Here is a 19110-nt window from a genome sequence, read left to right as displayed (position 1 = left end):
TCCCGAGACAAAGTCAAAACCCTATCCCAAAAACACTTTATTACGAAAATCAATCACCAAAGTATGCAAATCCATCATTTACATATACTTTCAAGTATGAACATCAAAAACATCAACACAAACCCAGAAAATTCAAAGCCAAAATCAAGTAAAAACATTCAATTTCACCCAAAAAACCCAAAACAAAACACAAACATGACAATATTTGGAGAAACAACAACACATCAATATCTATATCTAACAAAAACCCTCAAAATCGAAAATGAAGAAAGTCAAGCATGCAAAAATCAAAGCAAATTTTGAATACAATAAACGAATACAGAATAAAAAAATGAAAGCTTACAAGTTTAGTAGTTGAAGGAGGGAACGACAACAAGAAATAACGGCGGAGCAGCTTTTAGGCGTAGTACTCATCGAGAACCCAAGAAAAAATGAAGAGGTTTTACTGATTTTGCCTTTTTATTTTTGCTAAAGTAAAAAATAGAGAAGGGGAGAAGTCTTTTATAGCTGTTGAAGAATTGGAATTGTCCCTTCCACATGGCAGGACGCGGTTGGCTGGACTTTTAGTTACAAAATATGTTTACACACACATATATATACCCACGGTAATTAAAAATCGTCATCATCGAGGGGCGATTTTCAAAGGGAATACAGCTGTCGAAATTTAAAAAGAAAGAGGGAAAAAACTGAAAAAATGTTACAAATTCTCCAATTTTTTCGGAATTTCAAAGTCACACTCAGGATTGCCATCTACATTGCCGACCCGGGTTGGCCTCTACATCTTCAATCCGGATTCAGAGTAAGAAATCAGCAAATTTTTTTCTCTTAAGCCAACACGAGTCTCTATCCTTGAATCCGGATTGGTCCTTACATACCCAACCCGGATGGGCGGGGGGACAAAGCAACAATTTTTCTCTCAAACCAGCACAACTCCCTATCCTTGAAACCGGATTGCTCCTTACATACCCGACCTGGATTAGGGGGCAAGAAAATAACAAATTTTTTCTCAAGCCATCAAGCCAACACTACTCCCTATTTTTGAATCCAGATTGGTATCTACATACACAACCTGGACTGTAGGCAAAAAGTAAAAAAAATTCCCTCAAACCAACACCACTCTCTATCCTTGAATCCGGATTGGTCCTAACATACACAACCCGGATTGGGGCAGGAAAACATCAATTTTCTCTCAAGTCAACACAACTCCCTATTTTTTAATCTGGATTGATATCTACATACAAGATCCAGATTAAGGGATAAAAAACAACAAATTTTTCTGTTAAGCAAACATATTAACGTCATCTTTCATAGTTTCTAGAATGTAAAGGAAATTTAATGCATTTCACTAATATTTCTTAAAATATAATGCCATGTAATTTTAAAGACTTTGACAATATGAAAATAATTATTTTAAAAACTTTCTTTTATTAAATAAATATTTAATATTAATGTTTTTATTATGTATAAAAGTTCAAAAATAAATAATTTTTGTTATGAGATCAAAACACCAAAAGTTAGGTACAGAAAAGGGTAATTGACTTATACAATTGAGCGGATGGAGTAAATAAATAATAAAATGATTAAAGAAAATACATACATTCTAAATGGTTCATACACAAATTTTGGGACGAATGATTCAGTTAAATTTGAAGCGTTTCGAAAGGAAAAAAAATTATAAACAAATAATTACATTCAATTAAATAACTACATTCAGGTCCATTCAGTTGAAATAAATATCACCTCGGTTGGTAGAGTTCGAGTTTAAATCCAATATAAATTTTCGAAGTAAGACGACATTCAAAAGAAATTAAGATATACCGTGAAACTTAACTAAACCCACGAATTTTAAAAATATTTCAAAGTTAATAATTTTATGAATATTATCGCATTTTAGTTGATTTATTATAATTCAGGTAGAATGTCTCCGGATTTCAAATACTCCATCCCTCCTTTACATTTTTTGTATAAAATTCAAATTGACCAATTTTTGATCAAAACTTAAACATTACACATATATTATAAAAAAAACTGATAATTATATATTAAAGTAAATTAAATTTAGTTTTCAGTGAGATTTTTTTTATTTTGTTTAATTATAAAATATTAATAAATTTTGGTCAAATTTTGATTAATTTAACTGAAATAAAGTACAATATAACAACTTAAAAGGACGGATGCAGTAATCTGTGTTAATTATTCTCAAAATCTTTAAATTTTAAATATGACAACTAAAAAGAATCGGAGGGAGTAATCAGTATTAATTATTCTCAAAAAATTTAAATTTTAATATCTCTGGATTTAAAGGAATCTGTATCAAATATCCTCAATGTATCAAATATCCTAAAATTTTAAAATCTGAACACAGTCAGATTGCTTATATAATTCGTTGAATACATCAAAATTTTAATAGATATTAGATTCAAATCGAAAACCTAAGACTTTTATAATTTGGAAAAACTTATAGAATCTAAATTGATTGTCCCCTCAATTAGGAACTGTTCTTTTGAGTAAATATGTAAAATTATAAAAATCAAACTTTTTTAGTTTATGTAATTATTTACAATATATTTATACTTTTGTCATATGTTTTGACTACTATTTCCACCAGAAAAAGAGAGATGTCAAGCCACTGGGCGTTTGAGAATAATACATCTCAAAAGATAGCTAAAAGCACTGTCATCTGTAAAATTATTTGTGCAACAACTCACACTGAGCTACAGATATCAGCAGCAAGTTCCGTTGGAGGGTCAACTTTATTATTAAGATATCAGCACAAATACTCCCTAAGGACTTGGTTGCAAATAGTAAAACGATTCAAGCAACGTGTTTAAGTAGCATGCTAGTTAACACAGGGTAAAAAATGCAGTAACATACTACTGTCTCAAGAATTAGACAGTTACTTGAATTCCGACAAATTGTCTTGCATCATGAAAGTTTGCATATGAAAAATAATGAGATAAACACTGGTTCCTCCTAACAAACAGTACGAGAAAAGTTGCCCACCAGGACAAAATTAAGAAACTTGCCCCTACTGCACAGGTTTCTGCATCAGTAGGTGTTTCTAGACACCTGAACTATATCTCTAATTTAAATTGGAATCTTTGAACTTCATCTCCTTATGAGCACGGTCTTCAGTCAGAGCCCTCCAAAGATTTTGATGATAATCTGAAGTCAGCGGAATTGTGGGACCATTAGCAGGGTCCTTAACCGGTCCAATCATATGGTTGTGGTGATTCAGAGCCTGCAAATTTTATTGAAACCAGGCAATTTAATATTTTTGTCGCCTCTTTGTGGACTATTATAAGACAAACGAAGGCCTAAATTTTAATTCGTAAACACACCTCACAACTCCCAAGCAATCTCCCATGTTGACCTTCTGAGAATTGCGGAGCACTTGAATTTGTGTCATATTGAGTGCCTAGATAATTGATTGAAAATTGTTAGATTACATTGTTCATTTTCTTCCAAATTTTCAATCAACTTAATCTCCAAACAGATATTATGCAAAATCAAGGATACTTACTCACACAACTTCATCAAAACACATTTACATTGGTTTGAATTTGTGATATATATGCATGACAACATTCACATAATGATCATGAGAACCTTTTTGGGAACAAGAGTTGGACTGAATAAATTTCGTGAACAATAAAATTATCTGATTTTTTACTTCTAGACTTTTTGGGTATGAGTCAACATACTTAAATGATAAAAATATTTGTCAAAAAAAATTAAATGCTTAAAATATTAATAGCATACATATTTATGAGGAAATTTAACAGAATTGCTTACCAGGGCCCATAATTTTCGCCGGAGATTCAGCATGAACTCTGTTTCGAACCTTCTGCATGCATGGGAAACCATTCACATTAGACCAATCCATTTTAAAAAATCAGAGCTAGAGAGTATTCAGACTAACTTTTGAGTGGTAAATTCTTTTAGCAATGAAAACTGACTTCGCCAAGACTTATAGAATTGTTTAGACACGTAGATTAGTCAAAGTACCCCCTAGTACATAAGCTAAAAGCTAGGAGAACCGAACTTAACCTGGAGATGACTTTTGAGGTGTTCCCGAGTTATTCCCTTCACGTTCATCTTTTCCAGGATACCCTTTGGCGTGGCTTCTGCAAATGTATTTCAAAATACTTACGTAAATTCAATGGTTAAGTTTAACATGCAAATGTAGGATACATTATAATGACATCACTATTTTAATTTTATTCTATTAACTGGGGGCCAAAATGTCCAGGACACATAAACAAGGAGTATAATTCTTATATATGCAGGCCTGTTTTTTCTTTCCTATTTCAATAAAGTAGTACCTACGTGATAATGTGTATTGAACAATGATACCAGATAAGAACATCTGAATCAGGAAAGCACAAATTCAGAAACGATGACACTAATTTTATGTGTTTTTTAGCTATATTATAAAGTCACAACTTTATTTTCCAACTATGTCCAATAAAGTTCCTATAGTATTATTTTCTAAATTTTTATATTTAATATTTGACATTTAAAATAAAGAAAAATAAGAATTTTTCAATATTCATTCAAAACATAGATTCAGAGTTCAGGAGAACACGACATACACAAAGTAAAGCACAGATATATTTAACTATTTAACATGGGGATACTGGAAAAAGAAGAAACAAAGTTGTAACATGTGAAAAAACATAAATTACAAATTTTGTGAATATGTAACACAGAAAAAATTATATACACAAACAAGCATACTCCCACTACCAGAAAATAGTAGCTTTAAGTTTCAGTACGTATTAAGTTATTGTAAAAAAACAAATTACTCAATAGAATGAGGAATTTAAATTTTCATAAGGGACACAAGCGATTTTCAGTATAGAACAGAGAGAGAAGGTTAGTAAATGTAACATCACATACACAGATTTAAAAAATGTTAAATAGCAAATGATAAGCATGAGAGTATGAGACAGATTTCATTACTAAAATAGCCACCAAGCTCCTTCACAGCACGATTGAAGCGTTCATGCAGCTCAGGTGTCCAACGGAGTCTACGCCTACTCAATGGGGAAACTGGAGGTTCTAGCTCCACAGTCAAAACTTCTTGAGTAATTCTCTCCACCTGGACCTGCTGAGGCCGGGGTTGAGTAGCTGGTTGAGTCACCGGATAAGCCATCACCTGTTGCTGCACAGAATATTGGTATCTGAACCCTTGATTATAAAATGGTGAACTATCCATCACCTGACCATGCTGGAAGCCGAAACCTTGACTAGGAGTCTCGTGCACAGAATACATTTGATGTTCCTGATATGCATGGTTCATGGCACTGTGAGGTTGGCCATGAAATTTTTCGTATTGGTTTTCACCAAATCCAGGATGAAAGGGTGCAAATCCTGGTGGAAGGGGTGGGTCCATATCACTCTTCTGGTTCTGACGAAAAGGATAGGTTGTCTGATATAGACTTGAAGTTGACAAGAGAATTCCCGAATACATTTTTCTTTCTCTCGCTCTCCAAGCAATATGTATGTTTTAATCTTTCTTAGTTTTGTGACCGGCATAGCTGACCATCCCCCCCTACTTATAGCAAAAGTACTATCTCTTTCCCTGGTCATGTAATACTATTATACAACTGTATTCTTCTAATATTTCATTTATTCCCTTAAAGAAAAAAATACAAAATACAAAAAAGTATTTGTTTTTTTTCCAAAAATTTGGTTAACGGTCGAATTTATCTCACCTTTTCCTAATATAGGTAAAAAAGATATATAGTCAAAGTATCTTTTGTTCTTGGAAAAAAAGATAATAATATAGATTATGACAATTGATGAAATGTAGACAAATGATCAGGCAAAACGGTCCTGAGAGTTGGTGGCCGCGACCAAATAATTGGGCCCTTTGTTTTTATCAAGTTAAAATAATTATCAACAGGATGCTAATTGTTATTTAATAAAATAGGGAAAATTAAATACAGCTGCAACTTTTACATATATTTCATCTAGCTTGCAATAGGGATGAAATCAAATTTAACTGTTATATCTTAAATGCTACATGATTACTATGCTATGGAAAAAAACACAAAAAAAATTAAATATTAGATTATAAATTTTTTTAATAAAAATTATTAAAGCATATATGTATAGAGGAAGATTCAAATGGGAACTCATTATATTACGTATGTATGCATATGACCCTCACCCCAATTTCACATTACTACAGCCAATGACCGACCCGGAAAGATTAGTTAGGGGGAGCGATCTTACATCATAATTTTAAAACTAAAAAATAATTTAAAATTTTAATTAAAAAAAATAAGTTTTAGAGAAATTCCAAGGAAGGCCTATTCAATTAGGATCGTGATTTTTCATTTGAATTTTAGAAATTATGGTGTATTCAGTTTGGATTCTAAATAACTCATTAATATTAGACAGAATATAATCAGGATTAAAAAAGTCTTTAAAATCTTGGGGTATCAAAGATATTAAGATATCTTAAAAATTTGGTTGTACTCAATTATGATACTTGAAAATCCTTTATAATCTGATGTTATTCAAAAATAGATTGTTTAATATTTTACAAAATGATGGATTTTGAGAGATTTTTTTAGTGTTTTTTGGTGGATTTCGAAAGATTTGTCTGATTTTCTTGTTAAATTAGCAAGACTCTACGAGATTTTACATCATCCCTGTCAAACTCCAATGTTGTGTATTCGATTTAGATTATAGAGGATTGATAAATCCATGAATTTTAAAGAATTGTTGATGATTTTAATTCTACAAGAAATCTGGTAGAAATGAGGAAAATATCGCAGATTCGCCATTTTATCAAATAAAAATAAATTCATGGAATTTTGAATACCGTGAGATTTTAATATATTTCTTAAAATCCAAATTGAATACCATCACATATTAATAAAATTCTTGAAATCTGGATTGAATACACGAAGATTATAAGACTCTTTACAATACTTTATAAGTATCACCAGATTTCGAAGGATTTTCAATATCCAAATTGAATATCCCTGCATTTTATAGAAAAATCCATAAATTATTATTACTCTGTTAAAATCTGATTTGAATACACTGTTGGGCTTGCTAAGCAGGCCTAACTCCACATTAGTATAATATTGTCCACTTTGGGCCGAGCTCGCCCGCACGGATTTGTTTTCGGGGACCTTCGAAAAGGCCTCATACTAATGGAGTTGTCTTGCTGTTTATATACTAGCAAAATACCCCTCCCACAAACGATGTGGGACAACTCCTAACAGTCTCCCCCTTCACACATCGGGCTCGACACCAGTCGAATCTGCCTCTTTCAATATGATCTGCCTCCCCCTTGACCCATACTGGAAATCCATCTGGCTATCTTGCTTATCCTTATGCCCATACTGCCTCCCCATAAGCCGATACTGGGTAACCCATATGCCTCCTCCTAGGTACATTCTGGGAGCCCATCTGAGATTGTTCTGGACCGTTATAACCTGAAGCTCTAATACCACTTGTTGGGCTTGCTAAGCAGGCCTAACTCCACATTAGTATGATATTGTCCACTTTGGGCCGAGCTCGCCCGCACAGATTTGTTTTCGGGCACCTTTCAAAAGGACTCATACTAATGGAGTTGTCTTACTGTTTATATACTAGCAAACTACCCCTCCCACAAACGATGTGTGACAACTTTTAACATACACCCTTCCCCCTAAATTTAGCTTATATGCCCAGTTGAAGTGTTTATACTTTTGACAAATAAGAGATAATATGAGTTGAAAAACCAAAAAACAAATATGGTTGGAAGTGTTTATAATTTTGAACAATAAAGCTACCATGCCTAACAGATTGAAAAACAAAGGAAAAGGGAATTTTACATACAAGATATCTAGCACCAGAGTTGTAAAACAAAGAAAAAGTACGGTTAGAAGTGTAAAACAAAAATATCCCTAAGCTAGAAACACAATTATTGTAAAATGTATACTATTGATTTATATTTAAATTTTAGCTCTAGACCCCTACTGTCACTGACGACCACCTAGAATCACTCATAATTTCAAGTGTAAATCCTTGATTTTCCTTATTATGAAGTACAAACACGTCTGAAACTCGTGCAAGGACGGAGTCTTGATATCAAAAAGTAAAAATATTTATTTCATAAATAATTTTTATTAAAGAATATACATGGATATATGTAATTAACTCAACGCATGTAGTGTTTGTACATATATGTATGTATGTATTAAAATTTAATTTATTAATATTGATCTCATGAAGTCATGATCTCTACCGGTATTCAAATTTCTACAGAGTCTTAGCTTTTAGTTAGTAGTTTTAGTTTAAATACTATAAATATTAAATTCTAGTATATTATGGCGGTATTCAAATCTTAAATCTTTTTGGTACTTTTAGAGTTGATAATCATAAATTTATTATTTTCATGGAAATTGAACCATGAACATTTGATTTTAAGCTTAGAGCTGATAGTAACATTAATATGACTAGAGCTGTAGCCTTTATTTTTGTCTTCATTTCAATATTTTCTTTAAGCAGATAAAGAAAAACAATGTTGATTAATAGCGCGAGCTTATTACATGTGATCATGAATAAGAGGTTTTAATGGTGACTATGGATACCATTCTTCATTCGATGAAGAACAAATCAGTATGGGAGATGGATTTAGTTAATTCCATGCACATATGTAGAGATCAATCAAGCAATATGATAAGAAGATTGAAGTTCTTCAAACGATTGGTCTTAAACTACATGATAATACAATCAATTAAGCAAGATCCGAGATACGTACAAGATGCATCAAAAAATGTGTTGTCTTTGAGATGTTTTGGCATCATGTGGGCGCGGATTCACCGGACAAGTGCGAAGGGTGTATGAAGCGTTTTGTTTTAGGATGATGAATAATAAGAAAATCTATTATTTGGTAAGCAACCAAGACTAAAATTATGAAAAAAGTTAGAGTATTGTAATCGGTTGAGGGGAATTTGAGTAGAGGTAGAGGATTTGTTGCATTCAAAAATCTCATTTGGGCCACCAATTTAAAAAATATATCATTTAAGACACTTAATTTGATATATATAGGCTTTTGGTCAAATGAAAACTCCCCTTATAATAAAAACTAAAAACCCCCTTTTTAGCACTACCCACCCACCTCACTTTCACTTCCCCCGACACTTCTCCATTTCAAAACTACCCAAATTTCAAAACCACACTCCTGAACCTACCCATTCGCTACCATCGCCATTATCCCCCAGTACCGCCATCATCCCATCACCGCTATCACCCTTCAATTTTCTTCATGTAATTCCTCTATCTAAACTTTTCTTTTTTTGATGACCTCTCTCTTTCCCGCCTTTCTCTCTCTCTCTTCCCCACCTCTCTATACATGTAACTAATGTATTAATAGTTATAATTAGTGATTTTTGTTTGATATTATGGGTGTTGCTCGATGACGGTGGTGAACTGATTGGAGGTGACAGTGACAGTGAGATATGAGGTGGTGGTATAATAGCCGTGTATAATACTTAATGACTCTATACAATTTTTAATAATTTTTAAATATAAATCGGTGATTTGTATAGCATTTATTAGTGATAAGTGTAAGATAAATTAATGACTTCAGTGCTAGTCCGATATTTCAGTAATATAAAATAGTGATTTCAGTTTAGATAAGATATGGTAGTGATGAGTAATATAAAATAATTATATTTTAGATCAGATATAGTAGTGATTATGTATGTATATGTGGTGATTGTGTATGTATGTACATCTATTATCATGTGTATAGGAAGATGAATATGAGACAAAAGAATCGTATATAACACGAATTAAATATTGGGCTAGGCCGGTGGGCACTTAAATTAGGCAGCTGGTTGGTTGGTTTCTAGTTTTTAATTTAAAACTGTCTCTATTTGAACAACCCCCAATATATCTATATATATATATATATAAATAACTATGTTAATTAATATCATACACATTGACGGGTAAAGTTAAAAAAATAATTTTTTCTGTCCATATTAAAATCAGCAGGTCAAATTATTGACGTATGAGTTCAAGTTACATTCATGTATGTCCACATATTTCATTAGATCCATAATATAACATTCATTCATTCTCAATTACCTTTATTTACTCAAACGGGGTATATTCATTCTAACAGACAACAAAATAACTGTCCCATATCGAAGATGAAGAGATGGGACTTTAACATAACATACGAAGATAATAATATTTAGAAGAGTAATTATAAAGATATGTTCAAGAAATTAGATTCTCAATTAATAATTTTTAAAAAGTTAACGAAGCGATATATTTTGCCATTTTAGTATTCAAAATGATATTTTTTTAAATTGGTGGTCCAAGTGAGATTTTTGAACGCAACAAGTGGCCACTCTGATATAAACCCCATTACAATTATAAGACTCTCAAGACATAAATATTTGTGGTGCCTATATTTACAAATTTTTATAGGGTTGTTACACATCTCAAAACAGGGTTGTTGTGTTAGAAACATACATAATAGAGTATTTACACCAAGGTGAGGTGATTGTATTCAAAAGTGTAGAATGAAGCACTTTGATGCAGGATAGCGGGTCAAAAAGCCTAAAGAAAGTATTTGGGAGCAATATAATAGGCTTTTGGAAGCCCATATTTTTAAAAATATATAGAATAGGTTTAAATATATTATTATTGCTAATATATATTTTAGAGATATAGTTTGATTATGAAAGTAGATTATAATATATATAGTCTTAATCTTTTTAAATCAGCAGAGAATATTATTATTAAAATTGATAAATGTTATTTTCTGAAATCTCTTGAGAGAGATTTCTACCCTAACCCTAAATCAGCCCCAGCCCCCATCAAAGTAGTACTCAGAGCCAATTTCCAGCCCTTAAACACAACCAACTGCCTCCAACATTTACCAAACGCCATCACAGCTACCTAACACGTTTATCATCCACCTGCCTAGTTAAAAAAATTCAACTTCTTTCAAAACTTTTGTCAAAAACCTTCCACGCGATCCCAAAATCAGGCTGCTACGTGTCTAGGCACTGCCATCCTTTAGTTTTTAATCAGTTCTTCCATTAACCAATAATAAAACAACCACCGCCTAGAAGATAAAAAAAAACATGTTGAGTGTTATATACACACACACAAGAGTTCTGTACCTCCCCCACAAATTGATAAACAGTCCCTGAATTCCAGAAGAAGAAAAAACAGCCCCGACTTTCTAAAAATTTTAGAACAACCCTTAGCTTCACACAATGGTCAATGCGGGTGAAGTAAACAATCGACTCAATGAACATATTGAACAGAATAATGAGAGATTACAAAGGGTTAAACAAAAATGAAGGTCTGACTTTAGAGATGTGAGATGTGAAGGCATCACTTAAGTTAAAAACTAATAGCCTTCAACAATTGACTGGTATTCTACCACAACCTCAACCTCGATTGTAGCCTCATACTAATGTGCTAGAAAAGAGAACAAATATAATGAAATTGAAGTTATTGAGTTCCGTGGAGATCAAGAACCGGATGTAATCCTAGATTGGCTACATAGCGTTGACAACTTCTTTCAATAATAATCTGTCGAGGATAAAAAAGTTGTTTTTATTGCTCCGAAATTAAGCGGAATTGCTCGTGTATTTGGTGAGAGCAATACCAGAGATTCGGGTATAATCATGTGACAAGATGGGAAGACATGAGAGTTGCTTTGGTTCGACAAAGCGTGCTTCACTTTAATTTACCGAGCTTGTGCAAGGAAGCAAGTCTGTTGCAGATTACACTCAACTGTTCTATAGTTTGGCAGCACAATCTTAATTCACTTAATATGAAGATGTTCTTATTTCAAGGTATTGTCGAGGGCTAAATCATGATATTTCAGGTAAAGTAGCTGGTAGTATATCTTCCTTTTGAAGGATGCTATTCAGATTACACATTACATTCAGTTCAAGATGATCTGAAAAGGAGAACCACCGGGATGAGTTCATTATCTAGCCCGTCATGGATTACTTATGTTCTTTCGGATCCTATTCAAGGCCAACAAACGATTACTAGAAAGTATAATTGTGCTCCAATCTCAGGTAATAACACTAGAAAATGATTTAACTGTCAAGGAATTGGGCATAAGATGTCAGAGTGTCCATCTCCTAAACAAACTCACCTTTGAAAAGAGTCAATATGGTGGAAAAAGAAAATCTTGATGATTTATATGTCAAGATGACTAAAGAAGACCTTGAAGCGGAGGAACACTTAGAGATGTCAGCAAATCTTGGGATTATGCAAGAAGCTCGTGATGGTGGAAATGATTCACATGTACGACGCCAACAAATATTTCACACTAGAGTTACATTCACACATAAGTTCTGTTCCCTCATCATTGATATCAGTAGTTGCACAAACATTACAGCCGCTGATGTTGTTAAAAGGTTAGGATTGATGACGGAGCTTCATCCAAATCCTTATGATATATCTTGGATTAATGATGCAAAACTTCGGGTTTCGAGGAGCTGTTTAGTTAAATATTCAGCTAGGGAAGTTTAATGATGTAGTTATGTGTGATGTTCTTACGTTGAAACTTTTATGATGTCATTTTGGGGCGTCATGGCTTGTTGATCGAGATGTTCATCATGTTGCACGTGCCAACACATATACTGTTGTCAAAAATGATCGTCGATATACTCTTGCTTGTGATTGTTCCCATGTTCCAGTAATGCAACCGTCTTTGGTGCTCTATCGTGCTCTGTGTGATTTTATTAACTCGACGGAGTCGAGTTCTTTTCAGTGAAGGAGAATAGATGCATGACAACAGGTCAAAAAGCCCAGTGAAAGTATTTGAGAGCAGTATAATAGGTTTTGGAAGCCCATTTATTAGAATAATATAGAATATGTTTAAATATATTATTATTGGTAATATATATTTTAGAGATATAGTTTAATTAGAAAAGTAGATTATTATATATATAGTCTTAATCTTTGTAAATCAGCAAAATATATTATTATTGAAATCGATAAGCGTTGTTTTCTAAAATCTCTTGAGAGAGCTTTCTTCATTAACCCTAAATCAGCCCCATCCCCCATCACACTTCATTCTTGTATTACTTTCATATTTTGAGGCTATATGATTTTACCCTCCGTATGAGGAATTTACACATTAATTGCTTGCATCATTTAATTATACCTTTTTGTTTGTTTATTAATGCCAATCTATTCCTTTTCAACAAAATAAAGATTATTAATGATTATGCATGCAAGAATGTCTGCAATGCAATGTGAATCATATTATTATAAATATAATTTCGAACAAGGGCACCCTTAATACACCCTTTACTTCTCCCCTTGTTTCACCACATCTTTGTTGTAAGGGCATCATTAACATCGGCCACCAAAGCATTGTAGACACATGCTATTAAGGCTCATACATTGATATAGGTTTGTTCACAAAGTTCTAACTCCCACACATCACACATCAATAGAAGTTGTTTAACTGTATGTATAAGCGCCAAATTTTCTTTGTTGCCATTAGTACTTATTAAATGTCTAAGCGCCACATTTTTTGGGAATTTGTATAATATATCCCAAATTAATGAGTTACTTTATCATTATATCCTTTTTATTCAATAATTATAAATATGTCCTATGGTTAATTTCAAACTCATGTATAACTCATTTGAATATAATTAAATTATAAATATAAATATTTGTCTATTAAAGATGCCTAGAATACCCACAATTTAACATATATAAAGTAGGGGACAAGAAATTATGTTTTAAGAGATCACATTCATCCAGATGAATGTATGAACTCCTTTGATTATGTGTAGATTTATTTTTTTATTTTTTGAAACAAATGATATGTTTAATGATTTTGATTGAGACGGTTGTATATTCACCAAACTAAGAACTTATGGTAGGGTGGTGTCAGATATTATATGTTATTCTATTGGATCGACTTTTTGATCTTAGACATAAGTGATTGATGGTAATTTTGATGAAAACACATTATCATACAAGCAAGCAATTTTATCTTGGTTATCTGGGGCCTCTCTTGGTGCAAAGTTTTTGTTTTCTGACTTGTAATTTTACCGGAGACAGTAGTAGAGCACCTTTATACATTATACTAATATAATACATCTTGTAAATATAGTTCTTTCTTTTTATATCTTTTTAGTAGATAATAATGCTTGAAAAGCTTAAGTAGGGATAAAAATTAAAGAACGTGAAAAATAATGTAAAAGATGAAATCTCTTTAAACGTAAACCTCTTTGCAACCTCTTTGCAGTAGAACCTAGCTCTTACATCAACTAAAAAATAAATTATAAAATAAAAATTTAACTAAGAAATATGGACACCCAATCTGGTAGAAAAGTTCACAAAGGTTATGTATGTCTTTTAAAATTATAAAGTGGAAAAATTAAATATGGTTAATTTGAAACTGTATAAATTTGAAAATGAGATATATTTATTAATACAAATATATAAATGGGACATCTTCATAAATCAGATTTTAGAATGAGACATATTAGTAAAGAACCCCATTTTTTGTTGCCCATTAGTACTACATATTAAATGTGACATTTCACATAAAAAGTTGTAAAAAATTGATAATTCAATATAAGAAAAGGATGAACATATATAAGAGTAAGACTACTAAAAAACAAGCAATTGTAAAATTTCAAAAGTAAATAAAATTTTAGAACAAAACACTTAGCTCAGTCCTTGATAGCGAAACTTATTTGGGTCCCAGCTTTTCTTTGACTTTCCCTCGTGAACTTAGAAACTTGCTTGGCGAATTGATCTTTGCTCAAGTGTGCCTTTTGATAAAACCTTGGAGTTCAATTGCAAATCCGGTGTTTATTCGCTCGCGGAATCCGGTGTTTATTCGCTCGTCTTCGCCTATATCACGCAGCCTGCTAAAGCTCCACTAAAGAGAGCAACAAACGTTAAAGTGTAATAGCATTAATACTCATTGAAACTGAAACCCCCAAGCAACAAGATAGAACATATCACAATTATTTCAAGTAAATTACTGAGAACTTTCTTCTTATAAACTATAAATAACAGTTTTCACCCTCGAGTAGTTAGAAGTCAACTCCTCTAGCACAATTCCCATAAGTGTACAACAGAATATATTTAACATACTGCTTGGGATATAAAATATGTTGGTATCTAATTGAAGAACGCTCTTCCCTAACCAATCCTACCCTAGGTCCTTTTCAATTTCATTAATTCATTGCATCCATTTACTTAAATCTTTTAAATCTCTTGGCTTTACCTGCATCCTTTTTAATATCTTGGCTTGGCCGAGCAATCCATTTCCCGCAAAACTGCTCATCAGTGCTATCTACATAAAGGTCCTTCACAAATGCTAATCTAATAACTTCGGCCAGAAAACCAAGAAGTAAATTAGAATCCCGTTTCTCCGTGTCAGAAAATAGCTCAAAAGCCGAATTTACATCACCTCTCTGAAAAGATACTAATAATAGAATTCTTTTTTTTTGCTAATTATAATAATAGAATTCCCTGCAACAGAACAGATTCTGTTGCATGTATTCGAAAGGCAGATTTTCATCCTTCCTGGCCATACAATCAAACAATAACATAACAGACCTAAAATACCATTCTCGACATACTTACCAAGTATAGCATTCTTAAAAACCATGTTTCTGTGAAGCATCTCCTCAAACAGTAATATTCATGTCATTTGCAAACAAAGCATGCAACATACACATATATATATTTACACAAAAAACAAGAAAAATGAAACCAAAGTACAATAGTTTAATCTCAAACCTACAAATATCCATACATGTAAACACAAAACAGTGCAGTAACGTAAGATTTTTAGTGTTCTCGCAAGTGCAAGATATATATATTTTTACAATTAAAAGTTAAAAAATAGACAAGGAGTAGTAACCTTTTTGGTCTGGATCTGAATCTAGTGAAATGAAAATCTTTATCATAATGAAGCCCATGGTGCTAAATTTATCGGCGAAACCCTCCGTAGCCTATCTTACCCAATCCTCCGGCGCCGGCTCCTTGGCGGGATAGGTAGGGTTACTGCATTCGTGCCCAAATGTATATTTTTCGACTTACGATTTCTTATTAATTTTTAATTTACTTTGTTGCTTTTAACTTAAATTTATTTTTAATAATTTTGTAATATTTTTATATTTTTATTATATCTCTTACTATATATTATATGTCAACCAATGCTTAATGGTTGTGAAATCACAATTTTACCCCTTTGTTTTGAAAAATTATAAAAATGCCACTATTACACAATTTTTGTTAAAAATAAGTAGAATTGTTTTATCCAATAGAAATCGAACCTCTTACTCTTACTCGGAAATTTTATGCCACTACCATCAATAACATAACTTTTTGAGTACAAATTAAATTTCTTATTAGATAAGTCATATCCTCTCCTTTTATCAAATTCTATTTTTTATTATTTTAACTTTTGAGTGAATAAAAACGTTAGTTTATACAATTATATAGGATATAAATTTTTTAGTTAGACAAACACACACATATATATATATATATCAATTATGTTGTAATTATTATGATATATATATATTAAAAAATTAAATATTTTTTTATACTTTATTGGATTTATTTTCAAAAAATCATAATTTCATTTAATTCAGTTTGGTTTTTGTGTTTATCGAGTTTAAAGTATTCGGTTTAATCTGGAAATACTTGAAATGAGTAATCAGAAAAAAAAATCAAATATACGAGAATCAAAATTGTGATCTTAGAACTATGGTGCTATAATGAATTTTGATTTTATTTTAAAAATTTTGTTTAAAAATATATTTTCTCCTTTTTTAATTTTAACTTTTGAGTAAATAAAATGATAGTTTACATTATTATATAGTTGCAATTTAAATTTTGTAGTTAGACACACATGCACATATCAATTATGTTTTAAAATATATTTTATAAAATTAAAAAGTTATACTTTTTTTGGATTTGTTCTCAAAAAATCATAATTATGTTTTATTCAGTTTGACTTGTGTGATTGTCGAGTCAAAAGTATTTTGTTTAATCCGGGAATACTTGGAATGAGTACTTGGATCTAAAAATCAAATATATTAAAATTTTAACTTTAAAAACTAATTCATTAGGCCATCTCCAAGCATTACTCCATTTTAAAATAACTTTATCTTCAAATTTCACCTTTTTTACTTATATTATCATTTCATCTCCAATCATTCCTTCAAATTTTACTTTAAATCTACTTAATTAATATGTACTATAATTAAATAATTTTAAAATACATGGAGAGTTGGGCCTACATGATATAGTAACATTTGAGAGGGTTTATTATAAAACCAATATCTTCATATCTACAGTGTAGCTCCAAATTTGAAGTTGCACGGTGCTTTTCTTATTTATAAAGATAGGGCAATTCATCGTTGTGGCCTTGTAACTTCATATATAGAGTAAGAAATGAAGTAATATGTCATATAAAGATGTGATTGGAGATACCCTTATTAGTTATTATAGATATGTATCATATAAAAAATTATATATTACTTTTAAAGATGAAACCAATCAAAACAATATGAATTACTCTTAATTTTATCATTATTATATACATGCTCCTACATAACAGAAAAAATATTAATTATAATCCATTACGGAGGTAAAAATGTTAATTTTATACAAAATCGGACATATATAAATTACACAATGAGACGACGAGTAAGTAAATTTTATAAGACTCTTAAATAATTAGGTAATTGTGTTGGTTCAATATTTTTCTTACCTTCTATTTATTTTTAGACTTCTTAATATTTAATCCGAGTAGATACAAGTTTGACCCGAGTTAGACTCAAAATTACGTTTTATTCGACTAAAGAAAAATCAGCTCGTGAATAAGTTCAATTATGTGTACTTGGTCGATATCTTGGCTAAAACATTCGAGTTTTAAAACAATGAATTAGGTTAGTCGAGCAATTACACGGAAAAATAAAATACTAAAATTTGATATAATCTATACTATACTATTATAAGCAGAACACCCTCTATTTGGTAGTTAGTTGCTCGGTACAGTTATTTGGTAGTTGCTCGGTATAGTTGTTTGGTACGACAAATAACAACCGTCAGATCTAAAGTCAGAAAAATGAGAACCATTGGGTACAATAATAAAATATTATTATATTAATATTTAAACTGCTCTCATGGATTCAGGGTTCGAACCCCGTCAACAGCTTATTATATTTAAACTTTTATATTCTTTATTTAAACAATATATTATATTACATTATTTATTTTCAGTCAAGTCTCAAATTATTATAAAACATATATTGTTATAATTTATTATATTCTTCGATTTATTTTTCAACTATTAAAATTTATATTATAAAATATATAATTAAAAACTATCGAATGTTAAAAGCAATCCGTGCATCGCACGGGTTATAGGCTAGTATAAATAATATATTAAGTGTAGTGCCTTTCATTACTTGTATTAAGCATATTTGTAAAATAAGAAAATTAATGCCGAAAGTTTTATTAAATTAGACAACATTCAATTTTACACCCTCATTTTGGAAAATTTATTTTTAATCATGATATTTTTTTGAGTGTACTTCATTTGTTATTATTTTCTGACAGAGAATGTTAGTTTTCTATTAGTTTTAAAATATTTTACACTCTTATTAATTTACGCGCTTAGTCAACTTAAGAGTTGACAATTGAGAATTGAGACGAATTAGTAATGAATCTCCTCACTTTTTTTTTCACTCTTCATTTTTTTAATCTCAACGAAATAGATAGGAATGGGAATTAACGTCGTCCCTCCTGACCCCGATCGATCTCAGCCTGTTCGGGTCAGGAATTTCGAGAAATTTTCAGAGGCGGGCCTAGCAACGAAAAAGGTTTTATAAAATTTCGGGGGTCGGGTGGAGTTTAGGATTAGTGTCTCCCCGCCCCATTTCCCCGACCCCGATTATATGTATATATATACATAACAACATATTTATATATTATATTAAATTAATTATTATAAAAATATTAATAAAATATTATTTTATTCTTAAATTAATCTAAAACTTTGTTGATCAAATTTTTTATATTATAATTTAAAATATTTGTCTGAATTTTAATTTTTCA

At 31.2% G+C, this 19110-nt stretch overlaps 1 protein-coding gene and 1 long non-coding RNA gene across 2 annotated transcripts; both read right to left on the bottom strand.

Annotated features, from left to right (window-relative positions):
• Nucleotides 1-2802: 2802 nt before the first annotated feature.
• LOC141689169 (uncharacterized) lies at nucleotides 2803-10770 on the bottom strand. Its single transcript, XM_074493359.1, has 5 exons — nucleotides 4966-10770; nucleotides 4051-4127; nucleotides 3796-3847; nucleotides 3342-3418; nucleotides 2803-3241 (listed from the first exon to the last, which is right to left on the bottom strand). Exons 1-5 carry the CDS (start codon nucleotides 5474-5476, stop codon nucleotides 3083-3085), a joined length of 876 nt encoding a protein of 291 aa, XP_074349460.1. The 5' UTR covers nucleotides 5477-10770; the 3' UTR covers nucleotides 2803-3082.
• A 3628-nt stretch (nucleotides 10771-14398) lies between these two features.
• LOC141689028 (uncharacterized) lies at nucleotides 14399-16067 on the bottom strand. The gene is made up of 3 exons (XR_012562232.1): nucleotides 15902-16067; nucleotides 15260-15364; nucleotides 14399-14908 (listed from the first exon to the last, which is right to left on the bottom strand). It is a non-coding gene; the product is annotated as an uncharacterized LOC141689028 (long non-coding RNA).
• Nucleotides 16068-19110: the final 3043 nt, after the last annotated feature.

Source organism: Apium graveolens, chromosome 10 (assembly GCF_009905375.1).
Source record: "Apium graveolens cultivar Ventura chromosome 10, ASM990537v1, whole genome shotgun sequence".
Lineage (NCBI taxonomy): Eukaryota > Viridiplantae > Streptophyta > Magnoliopsida > Apiales > Apiaceae > Apium > Apium graveolens.
This window is presented reverse-complemented; position numbering and strand designations above follow the sequence as displayed.